Here is a 21,761-nt window from a genome sequence, read left to right as displayed (position 1 = left end):
ATTGTGACGGAGTTAAGGGTTAAAAGTTGACCAGCAATTTCTCATTTTTACAACACCATTTTTTTTTTAGGGACCACATCTCATTTGAAGTCATTTTGAGGGGTCTATATGATAGAAAATACCCAAGTGTGACACCATTCTAAAAACTGCACCTCTCAAGGTGCTCAAAACCACATTCAAGAAGTTTATTAACCCTTCAGGTGTTTCACAGGAATTTTTGGAATGTTTAAATAAAAATGAACATTTAACTTTTTTTCACACAAAATTTATTTCAGCTCCAATTTGTTTTATTTTACCAAGGGTAACAGGAGAAAATGGACCCCAAAAGTTGTTGTACAATTTGTCCTGAGTATGCTGATACCCCATATGTGGGGGTAAACCACTGTTTGGGCGCATGGCAGAGCTCGGAAGGAAAGGAGCGCCATTTGACTTTTCAATGCAAAATTGACTGGAATTGAGATGGGACGCCATGTTGCGTTTGGAGAGCCCCTGATGTGCCTAAACACTGAAACCCCTCTACAAGTGACACCATTTTGGAAAGTAGACCCCCTAAGGAACTTATCTAGATGTGTGGTGAGCACTTTGACCCACCAAGTGCTTCACAGAAGTTTATAATGCAGAGTCGTAAAAATAAAAAATCATATTTTTTCACAAAAATGATCTTTTCGCCCCAAATTTTTTATTTTCCCAAGGGTAAGATAAGAAATTGGACCCCAAAAAATGTTGTGCAATTTGTCCTGAGTACGCTGATACCCCATATGTGGGTGTAAACCATTGTTTGGGCGCATAGCAGAGCTTGGAAGGGAAGGAGCGCCATTTGACTTTTCAATGCAAAATTGACTGGAATTGAGATGAGACGCCATGTTGCGTTTGGAGAGCCCCTGATGTGCCTAAACACTGAAACCCCCTACAAGTGACACCATTTTGGAAAGTAGACCCCCTAAGGAACTTATCTAGATGTGTGGTGAGCACTTTGACCCACCAAGTGCTTCACAGAAGTTTATAATGCAGAGTCGTAAAAATAAAAAATCATATTTTTTCACAAAAATGATCTTTTCGCCCCAAATTTTTTATTTTCCCAAGGGTAAGATAAGAAATTGGACCCCAAAAAATGTTGTGCAATTTTTCCTGAGTACGCTGATACCCCATATGTGGGTGTAAACCATTGTTTGGGCGCATAGCAGAACTTGGAAGGGAAGGAGCGCCATTTGACTTTTCAATGCAAAATTGACTGGAATTGAGATGAGATGCCATGTTGCGTTTGGAGAGCCCTTGATGTTCCTAAACACTGAAACCCCCTACAAGTGACACCATTTTGGAAAGTAGACCCCCTAAGGAACTTATCTAGATGTGTGGTGAGCACTTTGACCCACCAAGTGCTTCACAGAAGTTTATAATGCAGAGCCGTAAAAATAAAAAATCATATTTTTTCACAAAAATTATCTTTTTGCCCCCAATTTTTTATTTTCCCAAGGGTAAGAGAAGAAATTGGACCCCAAAAAATGTTGTGCAATTTGTCCTGAGTACGCTGATACCCCATATGTGGGTGTAAACCATTGTTTGGGCGCAAGACAGAGCTTGGAAGGGAAGGAGCGCCATTTGACTTTTCAATGCAAAATTGACTGGAATTGAGATGGGACGCCATGTTGCGTTTGGAGAGCCCCTGATGTGCCTAAACATTGAAACCCCCCACAAGTGACACCATTTTGGAAAGTAGACCCCCTAAGGAACTTATCTAGATGTGTTTTGAGAGCTTTGAACCCCCAAGTGTTTCACTACAGATTATAACGCAGAGCCATGAAAATATATACCGTATATATTTTTTTTTCACAAAAATGATTTTTTAGCCCCCAGTTTTGTATTTTCACCAGGGTAACAGGATAAATTAGACCCCAAAAGTTGTTGTACAATTTGTCCTGAGTACGCTGATACCCCATATGTGGGGGGGAACCACTGTTTGGGCGCATGACAGAGCTCGGAAGGGAAGGAGCGCCATTTGGAATGCAAACTTAAATGGATTGGTCTGCAGGCGTCACGTTGCATTTGCAGAGCCTCTGATGTACCCAAACAGTACAAACCCCCCACAAGTGACCCCATATTGGAAACTAGACCTCCCAAGGAACTTATCTAGATGTGTTCTGAGAACTTTGAACCCCCAAGTGTTTCACTACAGTTTATAACGCAGAGCCGTGAAAATAAAACATCTTTTTTTTTCTCACAAAAATGATTTTTAGCCCCCCAAATTTTTAATTTTCCCAAGGATAACAAGAGAACTTGGACTCCAGAAGTTGTTGTTCAATTTGTCCCGAGTACGCTGATAACCCATATGTTGGGGTAAACCCCTTTTTGGGCGCACGGGAGAACTCGGAAGGGAAGGAGCACTGTTTTACTTTTTCAATGCAGAATTGGCTGGAATTGAGATTGGACGCCATGTCGCGTTTGGAGAGCCCCTGATGTGCCTGGACAGTGGAAACTCCCCAATTCTACCTGAAACCCTAACCCAAACACACCCCTAACCCTAATCCCAACGGTAACCCTAACCACACCCCTAGCCCTGACACACCCATAATTCTAATCCCAACCCTAATCCAAACCGTAAATGTAATTCAAACCCTAACCCTAACTTTAGCCCCAACCCTAACCCTAACTTTTGCCCCAACCCTAACCCTAACTTTACCTCCAACCCTAGCCCTAACCCTAACCCTAGCCCTAACCCTAACTTTAGCCCCAACCCGAACCCTAGCCCTAACCCTAACTCTAGCCCTAACCCTAACCCTAGCCCTAATGGGAAAATGGAAATAAATACATTTTTTTTAATTTTATTATTTTTCCCTAACTAAGGGGGTGATGAAGGAGGGTTTGATTTACTTTTATAGCGTTTTTTATATCGGATTTTTATGATTGGCAGCTGTCACACACTAAAAGACGCTTTTTATAGCAAAAAAGTTTTTGCGTCTCCACATTTTGAGACCTATAATTTTTCCACATTTTGCTCCACAGAGTCATGTGAGGTCTTGTTTTTTGCGGGACGAGTTGACGTTTTTATTGGTAACATTTTCGGACACGTGACCATTTTTGATCACTTTTTATTCCGATTTTTGTGAGGCAGAATGACCAAAAACCAGCTATTCATGAATTTCTTTTGGGAGAGGCGTTTATACCGTTCCACGTTTGGTAAAATTGATAAAGCAGTTTTATTCTTCGGGTCAGTACGATTACAGTGATACCTCATTTATATCATTTTTTTATGTGTTGGCGCTTTTATACGATAAAAACTATTTTATAGAAAAAATAATTATTTTGGTATCGCTTTATTCTAAGGACTATAACTTTTTTATTTTTTTGCTGATGATGCTGTATGGTGGCTTGTTTTTTGCAGGACAAGATGACGTTTTCAGCGGTACCATGATTATTTATATCAGTCTTTTTGATCGCGTGTTATTCCACTTTTTGTTCGGCGGTATGGTAATAAAGCGTTGTTTTTTGCCTCGTTTTTCTTTTTTTTTCTTACGGTGTTTACTGAAGGGGTTAACTAGTGGGGACGCGGCGATACTAAATATGTGTACTTTTATTGTTTTGTTTTTTTTATTTAGATAAAGAAATGTATTTATGGGAATAATATATTTTTTTTATTATTATTTATTTAGGAAATTTTTTTCTTTTTTTACACATGTGGAAAAAATTTTTTTTTACTTTGTCCCAGGGGGGGACATCACAGATCGATGATCTGATAGTGTGCACAGCACTCTGTCAGATCACCGATCTCACTGACAGGGCTGCAGGCTTACCAGCGTCTGCACTGAGCAGACACTCGGTAAGCCACCTCCCTCCCTGCAGGACCCGGATGCCGCGGCCATCTTGGATCCGGGACCTGCAGCCAGGAAGGAGGTAGGAGACCCTCGCAGCAACGCGTTGCTCCGGGGGTCTCAGGGAAGCCCGCAGGGAGCCCCCTCCCTGCGCGATGCTTCCCTATACCGCCGGTACACTGCGATCATGTTTGATCGCGGTGTGCCGGGGGTTAATGTGCCGGGGGCGGTCCGTGACCGCTCCTGGCACATAGTGCCGGATGTCAGCTGCGATAGGCAGCTGACACCCGGCCGCGATCGGCCGCGCTCCCCCCGTGAGCGCGGCCGATCGCGTATGACGTACTATCCCGTCACCGGGAATTAAGTTCCGGGTCACCTTGACGGGATAGTACGTCATACGGGATTAAGGGGTTAATCACTGAATGTCACCTATGATATGTTAATATCAGGGTGAAAAATGAAGTACAAAATGATGAAAATAAAAATATATTTTATTTATTTTAAATATTAAAAATATGATTCTCATACAAATAAAACAAAGAAGAGTGCTAGATCTGAACATAAATCTAATAAGAGCGAAGTAATTACATGGTATACAACTCGGGATAAATCATCAATGGAAAAATAAGTATAAACCAAAAATATATATGATTTATATTTGCACCCAGTTCAAAAAAGTTTCAAAGCTGTAAAAATGATTAATAATTGCTACCAAAAAAGAGTCATGCTACAAAATATCACCATCTATGTTGATGTAGACACAGTATGAAAGGATGTTATTCAATGAGGGTAATGCTATACTAGGCATATAAAACGAAACTGTTAGGGAAGACAAATCAATAATATTAATGTATATTGTACCCAGGGCCGTATTTGCCACTAGGCACTCGAGGGCACGTGCCTAGGGCGGGGACAATGCAGGGGGCGGCACCTGAGCAAGTTTAAGAAAAAAAAAATTTTTTTTTTTTTTTGAAAGTCCGGGGTCGCCCCACCCAGGGGCGCCGCTATAATGAGGTGAGTTGAGCACTTCACCTATAGCGGCATCCAGTCCCTCAAAACAGGGGGCGGCAGCAACAGCGCCGCCCCCTGCAGTCAGATCAGATGTGCCGGGTACTAGCAGTAGCCATAAGCATGTCCAGGCAGCCAGGGAGACGAGCTACTTGAACGAACTAAGCACAGCCTGTGGGCGGGGACTGTGGCTGCTTGCCTGCTACACAGTAGCGTAGCGACTGGAGGGGGCCATCGCCCGGGCCATGTCACATGAAGGGGCCCCCCGGGAGCCAGGGCCACTTCTGTGACATACAGAACACAGCATAGGAGCAGAGCAGTATGATGTCTGCTCTGCTCCCATCTGACGGAGACTCTGCAGGCTACTAGCACAGTGGCCGGTGCAGTCTCCCTCCTGCAGTGAATGGTTTCGCCCCCTCTGACCTGATCATGAAGCTTTTCCCCGGCTGCAGTTCTTCCCTCTGTGCACGCTGGGATTGGATCAGGCACTCTGGGTCCTAGTGCCCACATGTTGCATTTCACCAAGACACTTCCTGGTCCTGTCTGCAAACGTTATCAGTAAGTGCTGGGGATGGAACATTTTAGGCTTATTAAATTCAGGTATGTCACTGTGATGTGAATGTGAGACCATGGGGGTATTGTGGGAGCTGAAAGTGGGTGAGGGGGGACAGGGTAATGAGGGGGTGAATGAAAGATGATGGGGGTATTGGGTACTGAAGTGGGGGAGGGGAGGCAGGGCACTGGGGGGTAAATGTGAGACCATGGGGGTGTTGTGGGGGCTGAAGGTGGGTGAAGTGGGACAGGGCACCGAGGGGTGGATGTGAGATGATGGGGGTATTGGGGCTGAATATTATAATGTTTTGTTATGATATTATATGTACTCCATCATGTGATATTTGCTGTCTGGGGAGGCTGGAGATGGGGGGGGGGGGGTCGGGGGCTTTTGATACGGACCACCTGGGTCTTTTCTGAGTATTAGTATAAGGAGCCGCATACAGTAACCAAGAGCTGCATCACATTTACAGCACCACTCCGGCATTATTATTTATTTCATTGCTGGAGCGGTGCTGAAAATCCGCGTCCCCTGCTACCTGTCTGATCCTCACCTTCTGGCGTTTTCATCTGTTTTTGTCTCCCCTCAGCTCCGTCTCCTGCAGTTTGTGACCTGTCCGAGGCTCCAGTGTTTCATGAAGCGGCGCAGAGGTCACTAATCAATGTAAGTCTGTGGGAGCCTCGTTCTGGCCTGGTCCTCACTCTCAGGCTATGTGCACACGGTGCGGATTTGGCTGCGGATTCGTAGCAGTTTTCCATGCGGTGTACAGTACCATGTAAACCTATGGAAAACCAAATCCGCAGTGCCCATGGTGTTGAAAATACCACACGGAAACGCTGCTTTGTATTTTCCGCAGCATATCAATTCTTTGTGCAGATTCCGCAGCATTTTACACCTGCTCCTGTATAGGAATCCGCAGGTGTAAAAACGCAGGCAAAATCCTCACATAAAAGCAGGAAATCCGCGGTAAATACGCATGTAAAATGCAGCACATTTTACCTGTGGATTTTGCAAAAACTGCGGGAAAAATGCGCATACGAATCCGCAACGTGTGCACATAGCCTCATAGTCTTACATTGAGCTCTTGTGACATAGCTTCTCACTTCTGGCCTGTCAGAAGCTGCACTCACAAGTTTGAGTGTGCCACAAAATAGTGAATACACCGGAGGATGAGTAAATGACTGGGAATGGGGACCTGCGCTTAAAGCACCACTCCAGCGGTGGAAAAAAACCCTGCTAGAGTGGTGCTTTAATAATTTAATAATAAGCAATTTAATACTATAAAGTTGATAAAGGTTTGGAATAAATGTCTGCAGTCACTTTATGTGACTGCAGACTGCCAAATCATGACAGGGAGCTGCGGGCCCATCATACTGTGTATAAGGGAGCTGCGGGCCCATCATACTGTGTATAAGGAAGCTGCGGGCCCATCATACTGTGGTAAGGGAGCTGTGAGCTCATCATACCGTGATAAGGGAGCTGTGAGCTCATCATACTGTGATAAGGGAGCTGTGAGCTCATCATACTGTGATAAGGGAGCTGTGGGCTCATACTGTGTATAAGGGAGCTGCGGGCCCATCATACTGTGTGTAAGGGAGCTGCGGGCCCATCATACTGTGTATAAGGGAGCTGCGGGCCCATCATACTGTGTATAAGGGAGCTGCGGGCCCATCATACTGTGTATAAGGGAGCTGCGGGCCCATCATACTGTGTATAAGGGAGCTGCGGGCCCATCATACTGTGTATAAGGGAGCTGCGGGCCCATCATACTGTGTATAAGGGAGCTGCGGGCCCATCATACTGTGTATAAGGGAGCTGCGGGCCCATCATACTGTGTATAAGGGAGCTGTGGGCCCATCATACTGTGTATAAGGAAGCTGTGGGCTCATCCTACTGTGATAAGGGAGCTGCGGGCTCATCCTACTGTGATAAGGGAGCTGCGGGCTCATACTGTGTATAAGGGAGCTGCGGGCTCATACTGTGTATAAGGGAGCTGCGGGCCCATCATACTGTGTATAAGGAAGCTGTGGGCTCATCCTACTGTGATAAGGGAGCTGCGGGCTCATCCTACTGTGATAAGGGAGCTGCGGGCTCATACTGTGTATAAGGGAGCTGCGGGCTCATACTGTGTATAAGGGAGCTGCGGGCCCATCATACTGTGTATAAGGAAGCTGTGGGCTCATCCTACTGTGATAAGGGAGCTGCGGGCTCATCCTACTGTGATAAGGGAGCTGCGGGCTCATACTGTGTTATAAGGGAGCTGCGGGCTCATACTGTGTATAAGGGAGCTGCGGGCCCATCATACTGTGTATAAGGGAGCTGCGGGCCCATCATACTGGGTATAAGAGAGCTGCGGGCCCATCATACTGTGTATAAGGGAGCTGTGGGCCCATCATACTGTGTATAAGGAAGCTGCGGGCCCATCATACTGTGGTAAGGGAGCTGTGGGCTCATCATACTGTGATAAGGGAGCTGCGGGCTCATACTGTGTATAAGGGAGCTGCGGGCTCATACTGTGTATAAGGGAGCTGCGGGCTCATACTGTGTATAAGGGAGCTGCAGGCTCATACTGTGTATAAGGGAGCTGCGGGCTCATACTGTGTATAAGGGAGCTGCGGGCCCATCATACTGTGTATAAGGGAGCTGCGGGCCCATCATACTGTGTATAAGGGAGCTGCGGGCCCATCATACTGTGGTAAGGGAGCTGTGGGCTCATCATACTGTGATAAGGGAGCTGTGGGCTCATACTGTGTATAAGGGAGCTGTGGGCCCATCATACTGTGTATACGGGAGCTGTAGGCCCATCATACTGTGTATAAGGGAGCTGCGGGCCCATCATACTGTGTATAAGGGACCTGCGGGCCCATCATACTGTGTATAAGGGAGCTGTGGGCCCATCATACTGTGTATAGAGGAGCTGTGGGCCCATCATACTGTATATAGAGGAGCTGTGTGTCCATCATACTGTGTATAAGGGAGCTGTGGGTCCATCATACTGTGTATAAGGGAGCTGCGGGCCCATCATACTGTGTATAAGGGAGCTGTGGGCCCATCATACTGTGTATAGAGGAGCTGTGGGCCCATCATACTGTGTATAGGGGAGCTGTGGGGGCCTTATACAGTGTATATGGAAGCTTTGAGCTCACCATACTGTGTATAATGGAGCAGTACATGAGGGACTTAGGGGACATTATTAAATGTAAAGTGGGCACTTCAGCATTATTGTATTGTTATAGGGGCACTCAGAGTATTGCGACCATCAGAGTTGCATATTGTCACAATATGGCGGTAAAATCAGTGTTCGTTTTTGTATATAGATTTATTTTCAATAACAGTGCGGTCATATTCTGAGGTTCCACTATATTCACAATTAGAGTGCGCAACCGTCACTGTAATTCTCTCGTGCCCCCCCCCCCTCTGTTCTCTCGTGCCCCCATCTATTCTCCTATGCCCCTGGTATTATGCGCTTGTCACTGTCACTAGAATATAGCAGTGATGCCAGCAGGGTAAATCCCACGTCATAAATTGCTTCCTTAATATGACAATGGTACCAGTCCCCCCTGGCTGCCTGCTGTGTGCCCTCTTTGGTATACACCAGGTAAGGACAGGAGCCGCAGGCAGCAGGAGACTGTGCGACCATGAAGGTAAATAGAAGAGGATGTGTTATGTTTGTATTGTATCCTGCCTGGCATTAAAGGGGTTGTCTGAGATGGGGAAATATACAGTATATACATACTAGTTTATTTAAAATAAATCCTACACAGAGAGATATTGCTCTCCTGTCACCCCCGGAAATTCAGCCACAGACCTCTCTGGTGGTCGACAGCGGTTCTGGAAGTGATGACTGCACCATCTGGATGTCACAGAACAGATAAAACCTGTGATTAACTGCAGCGGTCAGATGACTGTGAGGCTATGTGCACATGTATTTTTGAGGGCTGCGGATTTTTCCGCAGAGGATTTCAGAAATCCGCAGGTAAAAGGCACTGCGTTTTACCACGGGTTTACTGTGTTTTTTTTTTTTTTGCAGATTTTGTGCGAATTTCACCTGCGGTTTTACACCTGAAGATTCCCATTATGGAGCAGGTGTAAACCGCTGCAGAAACCGCACAAAGAATTGACACGCTGCGGAATGTAAACCGCAGCGTTTCCGCACGATTTTTCCGCAGCATGGGCACTGCGGATTCCGTTTTCCATAGGTTTACATTGTACTGTAAACGCATGGGAAACCGCTGCGGACCCACAGCGGCGGATCCGCAATGTGTGCACATAGCCTTAGACGCTTCTCTGAAGGGGGCCTGTGCCAGTCACCTGACAGTTGTGGGCTTTAATTTTCTCTTATTTTGCCAAATTTTCAAAAGAGTAAGGGATGGTCTTAAAAAATAAAATTGAAAACCCCCTATTACATTATTTAGTGATTCTCATTCGTGTCGGTGTTCCCCTCTGGTACCAAAAGTGATGTCGACCTGTGCATTATTTACATGACCACTGCAGCCAATCACTGACCTCACAGTCATTTGCTGTACATAATAGTACGACCACTGCAGCCTGTGATTAGTGGGGGTCAAATGGTGAAGGCCCCTGCAATCATTATTATTTATCGTACATCTGGATACAGATCTACAGTACGTAGCAATTAAAGGGGTGTTCAGGGCTGTAGACATATTTCTGCACTCTATGTGACTTCAAACTACTGAATGCATGTAAAGAGTAAATGTAATGTAAATTGAATGTAAGTAAAGAGTAAACCAGATTTATTTATACTGATTTTACTATGGGGGGGGGGGGGGCGCCATTTTGCAGTTCGCCTCAGGCAGCATAGAGGCTAGGTTCACCCCTGGCCCCACCCACCCACCTCAGTCTTGGCTGCTGCGGGGGGAGGGGGTCTCGGGCGCAGGGCCGCCATCAGGGCATTACAGCCCTGACTACTGTATGGGGCAGAAATGGGTGCTGTACCTTTAAGCAGCAGGCCCAAGTGTATCACGGTCCTGACGCGGGTTATGTGACACGCTGCACGCTCTTATGTAGGAGCACTGGAGCAGACTGGAGGTGTGAGAGCCCTCAGGAATACTCCGCAGGTGACGGCACAGACAGTAAGGAGTTAACTGCTGTCAGCCCGAGGATTTCCTGTCTCCTCGGTAACAAGGAACCTTTCTGTGTCATCTGCGGGGGAAGTGTTTCAGTGCTGCACTTCTTGTGCTCTGCCAGTACTGTCCCCCATGTGGTGAGAAGGTGACTGGGGGGTTTGTACAGGGAGCATCAGGGGGGTCTGGGGATATTGGGGGTCTCACCTCTGTGCTTGTCTGCCCCCTCAGATGTTGCCTGTCAGAGGGGGGACCCTGCTAAGGCCCATGGCTGCTGTCTGCAGGTAAGAGCCCTTCTGTCCTGTCTCAGCTGCTGTGGCACTATAAGTCTCAGCATGCACATACAGGGGAGACAAAGATTGTGGTGATTTACACGTTTCAAGCTGGAAGACATTTTGCTTTTTTGTAGAGAAGCAGGACGGACATGTTTGTGGGAGACGATACTGAAGTCGGCGGTGAGCAGGGAGAGGAGGCGGGCAGTGTGTGAGGACTCAGGAAGCTGCAGAGAGGAGTGAGGTGAGAGAGGAGATGGGAGTCTGCTGATGTGAGTGAGCAGAGGGGAGGCTGGTAAGGGGAGGAGATGAGAGGCTGGTAAGGAGAGATGAGAGGCTGGTGGGGGAGGCTGCTGAGGAGATGAGAGGCTGGAAAGGAGAGGAGATGAGAGGCTGGTGTGGGGAGGCTTCTGAGGAGAGGAGATGAGAGGCTGGAAAGGAGAGGAGATGAGAGGCTGGAAAGGAGAGGAGATGAGAGGCTGGAAAGGAGAGGAGATGAAAGGCTGGAAAGGAGAGGAGATGAGAGGCTGGAGAGGAGATGAGAGGCTGGAAAGGAGAGGAGATGAGAGGCTGGTGTTGGGAGGCTGCTAAGGAGAGGAGAGGCTGGTGAGGAGAGGCTGGTAAGGAGAGGAGATGAGAGGCTGGAAAGGAGAGGAGATGAGAGGCTGGTGTGGGGAGGCTGCTGAGGAGAGGGGATGAGAGGCTGGTGAGGGGAGGCTGCTGAGGGGAGGAGATGAGAGGCTGGTGAGGGGAGGCTGCTGAGGGGAGGAGATGAGAGGCTGGTGAGGGGAAGCTGCTGAGGGGAGGAGATGAGAGGCTGGTGAGGGGAGGCTGCTGAGGAGAGGGGATGAGAGGCTGGAGAGGGGAGGCTGCTGAGGAGATGAGAGGCTGGTCCTCATGCTGTATATGGGGAGGTTATGTGGGTCTCATGCTGTATATGGGGAGGCTGTGTGGGGCTCATGCTGTATATAAGGGGCTGCGGGGGGGTTTAAAGATATATAGCGGGTGTCAGCATACTTAATTCTCAATATTAAGTGATACAATTAACACTAATTAATATTGAGTAGAATTATTTTCATGCTATTTCATGCTCCACAACAGTCATGGTCTTTCATCTGGCCCCTCGGGGAAATAAATTGCCCACCCCTGATCTAGAGACATGGAGTGAGAAGCCCACAGACGATAGCAACAGATTAGTCCGTTCTCTCACTAAATTTCCCATCCAGCTCTTCAAACTACTCTCTCTGAAACGTCCGAGCATTGCAGAGATAAACGTCCCTGTTTGCAGTCTGAGTGATGCTGCCCGTGGTTTTGGTAGTATGAATCGACTGACAGGTTGCCCTTAAAAATCTGTCAGCCAAAGCGTGCAACCGTGGCAGAATCAACTGACCATGTACTGTGTATGAGATCCACCAGATTCTCACATGACAATTAATGGAAAGGTTTGCTAAGGCTACTTTCACATCAGCGATTTTCTCCGTTCGCGGCAGACACTGCAGTTTTTCTGCATCTGTCACGTAACATATCACTTACGGGCCGGCAACTCTGCGTTCGGCCTCATTCATTCCCTATGGGACTTGTGGACATGTGCGGCACTTGAGGCGAGACAAAAAAAAACAATGCTAGCATAATTTTTTTTTCCTGTTGTTGCAAGTACCGCATTTGCTGGATCGCAGCAAAACCGCAAGTGCCGCAAGTCCCATAGGGAATGAATGAGGCTGAACACAGTGTTGCCATAAGTGATCCGTTACGGATGCGGAAAAACTGCCGGATCTGCCGCAAATGTCAAAAATCGCTGATGTGAAAGTAGCCTAAGTCACTGCCGATAGAGTCTGCATTAGTCATACTCGCCAATGGGGGAGGCAGCATGAAAAGTGCCTAGGGCAGCAGAAACTCTAAATACGGCCCTGATTGTACCTGTTTAGCACTATATTGCTCAGTCCCGGCGAAGCCTCCTGAAGAAGCAGAGCAAACGGGACGCCAGTGTATCCTCTGGGACTGAGCAAACTGGTAACAACATGTTCCCAGGTTAGATCATGAATAAGACGAAATCGATTTGCGTTGATCGTGTTTTTCCCACTAGTGTGTCATAGGGCTGTTTACAATATGTTGGTCTTTTTATTTTTATGGAATAAAAGGTATTATTTAGCAACATATGCCATTCGCTGGACTTTTTCTCTATTGGATGACTCTTTTTTGGTAGCAATTATTAATCATTTTTCCAGCCTTGAAACTTTTTTGAACTGGGTGCAAATATAAAGCATATATACGGTATATATATATATATATATATATATATATATATATATATATATATATATATATATATATATATATATATATATATATATATTTGGTTTACACTTATTTTTCTATTGTATATTCATCCCGTGCAGTATACCATGTAATTACATCCCTCTTATTAGACTTATGTTCAAATCTAGCACTTTTCTTTATGTTATTTGTATGAGAATAATAGTTTTAATATTTAAAATAAATAAAATATATTTTTATTTTCATGATTTTGTACTTCATTTTTTACCCTGATATTAACATATCATAGGCAAAATTTAGTGATTAATTTGTTATGGATCCTGTAAACAAGAAAACTATGTTGTTAATTCCAAATTTACAAAATGTTCAATTATAATTCCAAGAATAAGAATACTTACAATGTAGAAAAAGTCAAGGTGATCCGTGTCGGCATTGAGGTTTTTTCTATGGATGTCATATTCCACGGTGATTGTCTGATCAGTGTTACAGGATAAATCGCTCGGAGGCTTTTGCACTGTCAGTGAGCTTTCAGTTTTAGGCTCATATGGTGAAAGCCACAACATAATTTGGGGAGAAGATTCATGAGAATAATACATAAAGTTGTCATAATCCTCCTGAGCATCACCATCCTGAACAGCAGATGAACAACGTGCCTGAAAAAAGAAGTCACAGCAGGGTCTTTACAACATTTATGTATCTTATTGCAAACATCAGAAAATATTCCAATTTTGGAGGAACAGTACAATGATTTATATGTTTGAAACTCTAAAAAAACTTTGCCAAATTTATATTACATTATATTTATATGTCAGTAGACTACATGTAACCATGACATTATTAAAAAGAATTAAAAAGTAAATTTCAGCATGTAAGTTGTTGTTTTTTGCTGACTAATATACTTTTATACAGTATAATGTGCTCATATGCACCTTTGTTGAATTATTTTGAGCCTAAGTTCATTTTCCGATCCACATACTAAGTGTCATGTGCAATATAGCATGTTAAAGAAGAAATCTGGGATTTTATAGTCATTCTGATCCCAGTTAGTCAAATAGTATTAGTTTGTTCCCTTATACTGCACATTAAATGGGAGTGCCGCCCATGCAGGAACCTACATTTCTGTTATTAATCCTAAATTCCAATATGTCCCTATTAGTGATGAGCGAGTGTGCTTGTTACTCGAGATTTTTGAGCATGCTCGGGTGTTCTCCGACTATCTTGGGCATTTTCATAAATTATGTTTGTGTTCCCGCAGCTGCATGATTTGTGGCTGCTAGACAACCTGAACACATGCAAGGATTGCCTGTTTGTTACAGAATCCCCACATGTATTCAGGCTGTCTAGTAGCTGCAAATCATGCAGCTGAGGCGACACAAACATAATCTACGAGCATGCCCAAAATACTCTGAGAACACCCGAGCATGTTCTGGAATCTCGAGGAACGAGCACTATCGCTCATCACTAGTAGGATAGAAAAAGATCTCTAGTTTTAACTATCTGATATGTTATGTTTGGGACATGGGCTTAGACCCCCAATAATTATTAAACAGAAAGGTAACAGTGCACTTTGGAACATTATGTCCCTTCTTTTTAAATCACTGCAAATTCAGTATCCTTGAAATATATTGATTAGATCATTTTTTTGTAGTAACTGCAATTGCTCCTTTAATGGAGCGTATCTGCTCTGTTCCTCTGCATCTAAATTCAATGCATTTCTACATAACGGTTTTACGACTGACTTACCGTTATAGCTACATACGATTCCCAATCTGCGGTACTGAGTGTAAATTCTGCTATTCCATTGGAATCCGTCACCAGCTTTACACGTGTCACATTAGAATTCTCATCCCTATGTATATATAGGGTTATAGCTTCATTAACTTTGGGTTGTCCTGTCTCATCTTTAACTTGAACCTGAGGGTGAGTAAATAAACCAACTGAGCAAACCCATTTCAAGCAGCATATCCTTTTGACATAAAGCCCAACAATTATCTCCATGAGTATCCCCCAAATTGATCCCCACAATTCCAAGAGAGCCTCAGCTTTTATCACCTCTGGTGAAAGGAATCCACACATTACAAGGATGTAGTTGATGGGAGGCTGTGAGCACTATAATGCAATCAGAAATGGTCACATACAGTAGCTGGGAAAGTGTTCACCCCAATGACATTTTTCGTGTTTTGCTACCTCGCAACATGGAATTTCACTGTTTTTTTGAGTGTTTGCATCAGTTCATGTAAATAACATGCCTACCACTGTGAATATTTGGTTTTCTTTTTATTGTGAAAAAAGCAACATATAGGACAAAATAACTGAAAACTTCAGTGTGCATAACTATTCATCCTCCTAAAGTCAGTACTTTGTAGAGCCTCCTTTTGTGGCAATTATAGCTGCAAATCACTTTGGATAAGTCTCTCTAGCGTTACGCATCCCGCCAATGGGATTTTTGCCCATTCCTGAAAGCAAAATTGCTCTAGGCCCTTGAAGTTTGATGGTTTCTCCTGGTGAACAGCAATCTTCAAGTCTGACCACAGATTCTGAATTGGATTAAGGTCTGGGCTTTGAGGTGCAGCTCAGCAAGGTGCTGCAGTGACTATATATCCTCCTACACAGGAGTCATGGCCTCAGGTACTCTTCTACCTTATAACTCTTCTGTTGGGCTATAGATGTTGGCTATTTTAGGATTTAACACAATGGGAGAGTTCTCCTGATACATGACTATGTCTATTTGTCTGTCATTAGACGGCTTTTGCATCTATGGTTTAGCATTATTTGAATGTTAATATATATACTTATCTAATAAGCTCTCAATTTCTATATAGACATCTGTCATACATTTGTGTACCTATATAACAATATGCATATGTGTATCTAATTGTATCTTCCTAACTTTGGGTATAAGAGGGCCTATTTCTCTGTACAGCCCATCTGTCCCTGTCTTTTTACAAGTCTCACATATTTTCGTATCATTTACACTTTTGATATTATATTAATATTTTACTATATAAATAATAGTTACCTGCTTCTTCTGGTTTTCTCAATAATCTCCATGACCTACACTATATGGGAGTAAAAGTGAGTTCTGCATAATTTATCTGGTGAGATTATTTATATAGGTTTCACGTTTCAACACTTTGTTAGTGTTTAGGAAGTCGCACTCTTTAATTTGGAGGTTGTAAAGTTTTTTTTTCTTTTTATTTAGTGCAGAATCTGATGCACCACACACAAAATCAGATTACAAATATTTTTAAACATGGGGTGTAATTTAACAAAATAGGTAAAAAGCCAAAAGGGCTGAACACTTTTGCAGGCCACTGTAGGTGCCAAGGTATAGGAACACAGTCTGTCAATTTGGAGTTTTTCATTCAGCCTGTCGGTAGTAATAGATGATTGTAATAATGTTGGCGCTATACAGAGCAGAACAGAACCACTGCTCTGTATAGCACAGGCGATCAAGTGATTGCAGCTTCAAGTCTCCTAAAGGGACTGTTAAATAAAAAGCTGTTTTTAAAAATATGAAAAAAATAAACAAAAGTTCAAAATACCCCCATTTTGACCCATTGAAAATAAAACAATAAAAATACACATATTTGGTATCGCTGCATTCGTAAAAGACCGACCTATCAAAAAATAAAATAATACAATCTTATTGGTAAACAGCATAACGAGAAAAACAATCAATATGCCAGAATTAAATTTTTTGACCTCTGCAACATTACAATTAAATTGCATCTACCACAAAATGGTACCAATAAGAATGTCAGCTCAGGGCACAAAAAACAAGCCACCACACAGCCCAAAGATCTTTTTGAAAATGAAAACATTAAGGGTAGTCATGGGTGAACCTGTGGATGTTTGAGTCCGTCAGGTTTGGCCAAACATCTTAAAAAAAGTTCAATTCGGGTATCAGAACCTGAACCTGAACCCTACTCCTGTCTCAGTTTGAGCCAGCTGGAGTGAATAGCTGTTGCATCACTGGTGTGATCGCTATCCAAATCTTCTGGATCTTTGTGGGACAAATATGGATTATCTTCATGTCGGATGGGAAAAAGGATATGGTTGTTTATTATTTTCTGTCTTTTACAGGTGACATGGGCTTTAGTGAATTAGGTATAAGGTTGGTATAACTGTGCTTTTTATTTTTATTTCAAATAAAAGGAGTCGGTGTCATTATTTCAATTAAAGGATTTTATTCTGGCTGTGTTTTTTTTTTTTTTTTACAATCCAACTATGGGGTGAGTAATCAGGGTGCTTAAAGATGCCTCTCCATTACTAACCTCTGGGCTTGATGTCAGCCTCCAGAAAGCAGCTGACATCAACCTCACAAATATTACCACACTTGCTACCGCACCAGTGCAAGTGGAAAGACATGGGCAAAGCACTAGAATTGGTGCATCTAATAGATGCACTTTTTCTGGCGTGGTTCTGGGCTGCTGTATTTAGGCAATATTCATGGCTTCTTACCAGTCTGATAACACCAGCCCCCAGCTGTCTGCTTTACCTTGGCTTGTTGTCAAAAATGGGGGGGACCGCACACTTTTTTTTTAATTATTTATTTAAATAACTACAAAAACCATCCTGGGACCCCTCTACTCTTGATAGCCAGGCATGATAAAGCAGACAGCTGAGAGTTGTAATGATCATACCGCCAGTCAGAACTCGTGTTTGCTGCACTGTCATACAGATGACAGAGTGGTAAACAACGGATGTTCGGGCTGCTGAATCCGAACAGCAACATGAACTTCCTGGGGAAGTTCATGTTCAGGGTCCATGCACAGACACTAGTGTTTGGTACAGACCCCCAAACTCTACTCTACCCTGCCCTATTTACAAGCCTTACAAGTATTTTTATGAAAAAAATAAAATGAAGAAAGTACACATATTTGGTATTGCTTTGCCTGGAATGGACGGACCTATAAAAACTGTCCCACAAGTTAACCCTTTCTGTGAACATAGTAAAAAAAAAAACTAGGCAAAAAACTATGCTTTTCTTTATACCGACGAACAAAAAGTGGAGTAAAATGCGATCAAAAAGACAAATGTAAATAAAAACGGTATCATGAAATGTCATTTAGTCCCCCAAAAACAAGCCATCAAAAAGCTTCATCAACAGAAAAATAAAAAAGTTATAGCTCTCAGAATAAAGTGATGCAAAAATAATTATTTAAAAATAGTTTTAATTGTGTAAAAGTGCTAAAACATAAACAACTATATGACTGTGGTATTGCTGTAATCATACTGACTCGAAGAATGATGCTCCTTATCAATTTTACCACACGCGGAATGGCATAAAAAAAAATTCCTGAATTGCTAATTTTTATTCATTCTGCTTCCCAAAAACAGAAATAGAAAGCAATCAAAAATGTCATGTGCCCAAAAATGGTACCAATTAAAACATCATCTCGTCCCACAAAAAAACAAGCCCTCATGTGACTCTGTCTGCAGAAATATGCAAAAATTATAGCTCTCAAAATATGGCTATGCAAAAACTGTTTTTTGCAAAAAAAAGCTTCTTTTATTGTGTGACAGCAGCCAAACATAAAAAATATAAATCTGATATCGTTGTAATCGCACCTACCCAAAGAATAAAGTCGTCTAATCACTTATACTGCTAGAGAAATGGCAAAAAAAAAGAAATAAAAACAATTCTTGAAATGCTGTTGATTGTTCATTCTGCCTCCCAAAGATTGCAGTAAGGCTAAGCCCTTACACTGGGGTTTCCATGTAAATCTCTGAAATTACGTGATTTAGAAAAAGCCCCCAATGGCATTAGTGTGCTATACATGGTTTTCAGGGACCTATAGACTTGTATTGGCTCTCGTCATCTGTGCTGCCAGAAAAGAACAAACCTGTCTCAATGCGTTTTTCATGAACACATGGTTAGGCTATAATGCGCATGTGTGTGATCCATGAAAATAATAGATACCACAAATACTAGAAACATGGATGTGTGTAGGAGGCCTTTAGACAGAACCTGAAAACCAACCTCTTCAAGAAAGCCTAGAGCCTGCAATGACCCCGCTGCCTCCTCACCACCACCAGAGCTACGCTCTCACCAACACCGGAGCTGCTGCAACCCCCATCCTATTGTCTCCTTCCCATACATCCTGTAGACTGTAAGCCCGCAAGGGCAGGTTCCCCGCCCCACTGTATCAGTCTGCCATTGTTAGTTTGCTTACTGTAAGTGATGTCTGTAATTTGTATGTAACCCCTCATCATGTACAGCACCATGGAATCAATGGTGCTATATAAATAAATAAATAATAATAATAAAAATAATAATTATAGGTGTCATTTACATGTTTGTAATTCTGAGAGTTAACATTGATATGCGGAGTCCTAAAGATGTGTAATATGCACCCTGTTAGTATTTTGCTCTACTTGCTGATTCAAGCGGTTGTCACATAATCGCTCACTGATCAGACTAGTTTTTCCAATTAGCTGAGTCCTGCGACTGCTGGCTTAAGGTACCGTCACATTAAGCAATGCTGCAGTGATATAGACAGTGATGCCGATCGCTGCAGCGTCGCCGTTTCGTCGTTGTGTGGTCGCTGGAGAGCTGTCACACAGACAGCTCTCCAGCGACCAACGATGCCGAAGTCCCCGGGTAACCAAGGTAAACATCGGGTTACTAAGCGCAGGGCCGCGCTTAGTAACCCGATGTTTACCCTGGTTACCAGTGTAAATGTAAAAATAAACTAACACTACATACTTACATTCCGGTGCCTGTCGCGTCCCCCGGCATCCGCTTCCCTGCACTGTGTAAGACCGGCCCTAAAGCAGAGCGGTGATGTCACCGCTGTGCTCTGCTTTATGGCCGGCTGGTGCTGACACATTCAGTGCAGGAAGCTCTGAGCAGCAGCGCGGACGCCGGGGGACGTGACAGACATCAGGTGAGTATGTACTGTTTTTTTTTTTTACTTTTACAATGGTAACCAGGGTAAATATCGGGTTACTAAGTGCGGCCCTGCGCTTAGTAACCCGATATTTACCCTGGTTACCATTGTAAAACATTGCTGGTGTGGCGCCCCTAGGGGTATTTGCCACAAAAATAGTTATTGACACAAATAAATGTTAAAATAGCAAGACTGCACTACCATCTCCGGCCAGAAGGGGGAGCTCCAGAGATTCCCCTTGATCTATTCTGGTCTGAGAAAAAGATTGGCAGTTGGGTTGAGGAGCTGAAAGTGTGAGGTCGTATAACTGAGCTCCTAACAGCCCTATGACGGATTATAGGACCGTAATACCGATAGTAGGAAAAGAGGAATAGAGAAAAAGGACATTGTGAGAACCGGGTAGTAATAACCTCTACCCAGAATAGGCGCAGAGACGGATACCGGATCCGTGGCTATATTCATTATATATAATACAGCAACCGGAAGGGAGGTGATATCAGCTTCACCAGGGTAAGACGCAGCAACAGACACAGAGTTCAGCAGTACTCCCAGAGGGGGTAAGCCGACAAAAAGGGACTCGGGTTGCCCATCGAACCAGAGCACAGAAGAGACAGATTGGGTCGGCAGCCAGTTCACAAACAGCAGCAGGACCATACAGAAATTGCGCATAATAAGAGGTGGAAATCCTGACAGGGTCAAAGTAATTCAGGGTTCTTATACAGACTCCGGTGACAGTATTGGTGGCAAATCCCTTTATGTTGAAGTAAATTGGTTAAACGTTTCAACGCCTCAGTCTTTCATTTGGACAATAACCATCGGTCCAGGATCGGGGCCATCATAGCTGAGAAGACCTGCTGCTGACCAAGTAAGTGTCTGTTCCTTCATGATATCCAATACACTGTGCATCGCCTGAGGCCACAGCACCGGGTCAAGCCACTAGTGACATCCCCCTTAAGAGACAGACCTCATTGATCTGGTGCTAGGTACCTCGGTCTCCCGGGCATCACAACTGGCGTCACGAACAGGATCGAGCCAGCCCGTACATCGGGTATTGTGTGCCGTAATTGGAGTCTGAAACTGTGAAAATTTGGATGAAAAATCTTGGAAATTGACTTTGTTAAAGAAAATCCCGTTCCCCATTGAAAACTATTGAAAGTGACTTTTCTCCATTGGTTATAATGGGGTAAAAATGGCTGCCATCCCCTGAAGTAATCATCTCATAACTGTCAGGCACAAAACTGTTAATCGAGCTACGTCATTACCCAAGCCCCAGTCTAACTGAAAAACTTCAAAATCCACCATCACAGAGCGTGCGGCAGTTAGAGGCAGTAGGGGGCGTGTCATTGTCATCCTGCTGCACAGAGGAACGAATCTACATTATCTAGACGGAAGCTGGGACCGGAGGGGTCTGGATTAACTAAGGAGGTACAGTATGTCGCAGCACGGAGACGCCTCAGCATCCGGCGATGCTAATGCAGCTGAAAGGCAGAGTGTCGATAGAGAGCCTGGCAGCGCAGCAGTGCAAGGAGCGGTGCCCATCATGCCGGTGTTAATGCCATTTACCCCGGGTGGCCCGTGGCTTCCAATGTATGAAGGTGAACCTAATACCCTTGACGGTTTCAGGGAAAAGATGCTGGCTCATTTTGATATGTTCCCTGTGGGTGAAGCTCAGCGTGTTAGTCTCTTGATGATGCAGTTAAGTGGCCATGCTAAGCGAGAAGTCACGGCATGGGCAACTGATCTAAAAGGTACTGTTGAACGCATATTTGCTGGTTTAAAAGCTACATTTGAAACCACTGCCAGCAGCAAAGCTAAAGTACGATTCTTTAATTGCAAACAAAAAGCTAATGAGGGCGTGAGAGATTTTG

At 44.0% G+C, this 21,761-nt stretch overlaps 1 protein-coding gene across 1 annotated transcript in view; it reads right to left on the bottom strand.

Moving 5' to 3' along the window:
- LOC143769708 (alpha-2-macroglobulin-like protein 1) overlaps nt 1–21,761 on the bottom strand; it is a 271,438-nt gene that overhangs the window by 137,235 nt on the left and 112,442 nt on the right. The window contains exons 11-12 of the mRNA XM_077258494.1: nt 14,741–14,911; nt 13,396–13,650 (exon numbers count right to left, since the gene is read on the bottom strand). Coding sequence (XP_077114609.1) covers nt 13,396–13,650; nt 14,741–14,911 — 426 coding nt within the window. The remainder of the gene's footprint in view (nt 1–13,395; nt 13,651–14,740; nt 14,912–21,761) is intronic.

The sequence above is a fragment of the Ranitomeya variabilis genome, chromosome 4 (genome assembly GCF_051348905.1).
Source record: "Ranitomeya variabilis isolate aRanVar5 chromosome 4, aRanVar5.hap1, whole genome shotgun sequence".
Lineage (NCBI taxonomy): Eukaryota > Metazoa > Chordata > Amphibia > Anura > Dendrobatidae > Ranitomeya > Ranitomeya variabilis.
Note: the sequence above shows the minus strand (reverse complement) of the source record. Positions and strands in the feature narration are given on the sequence as shown.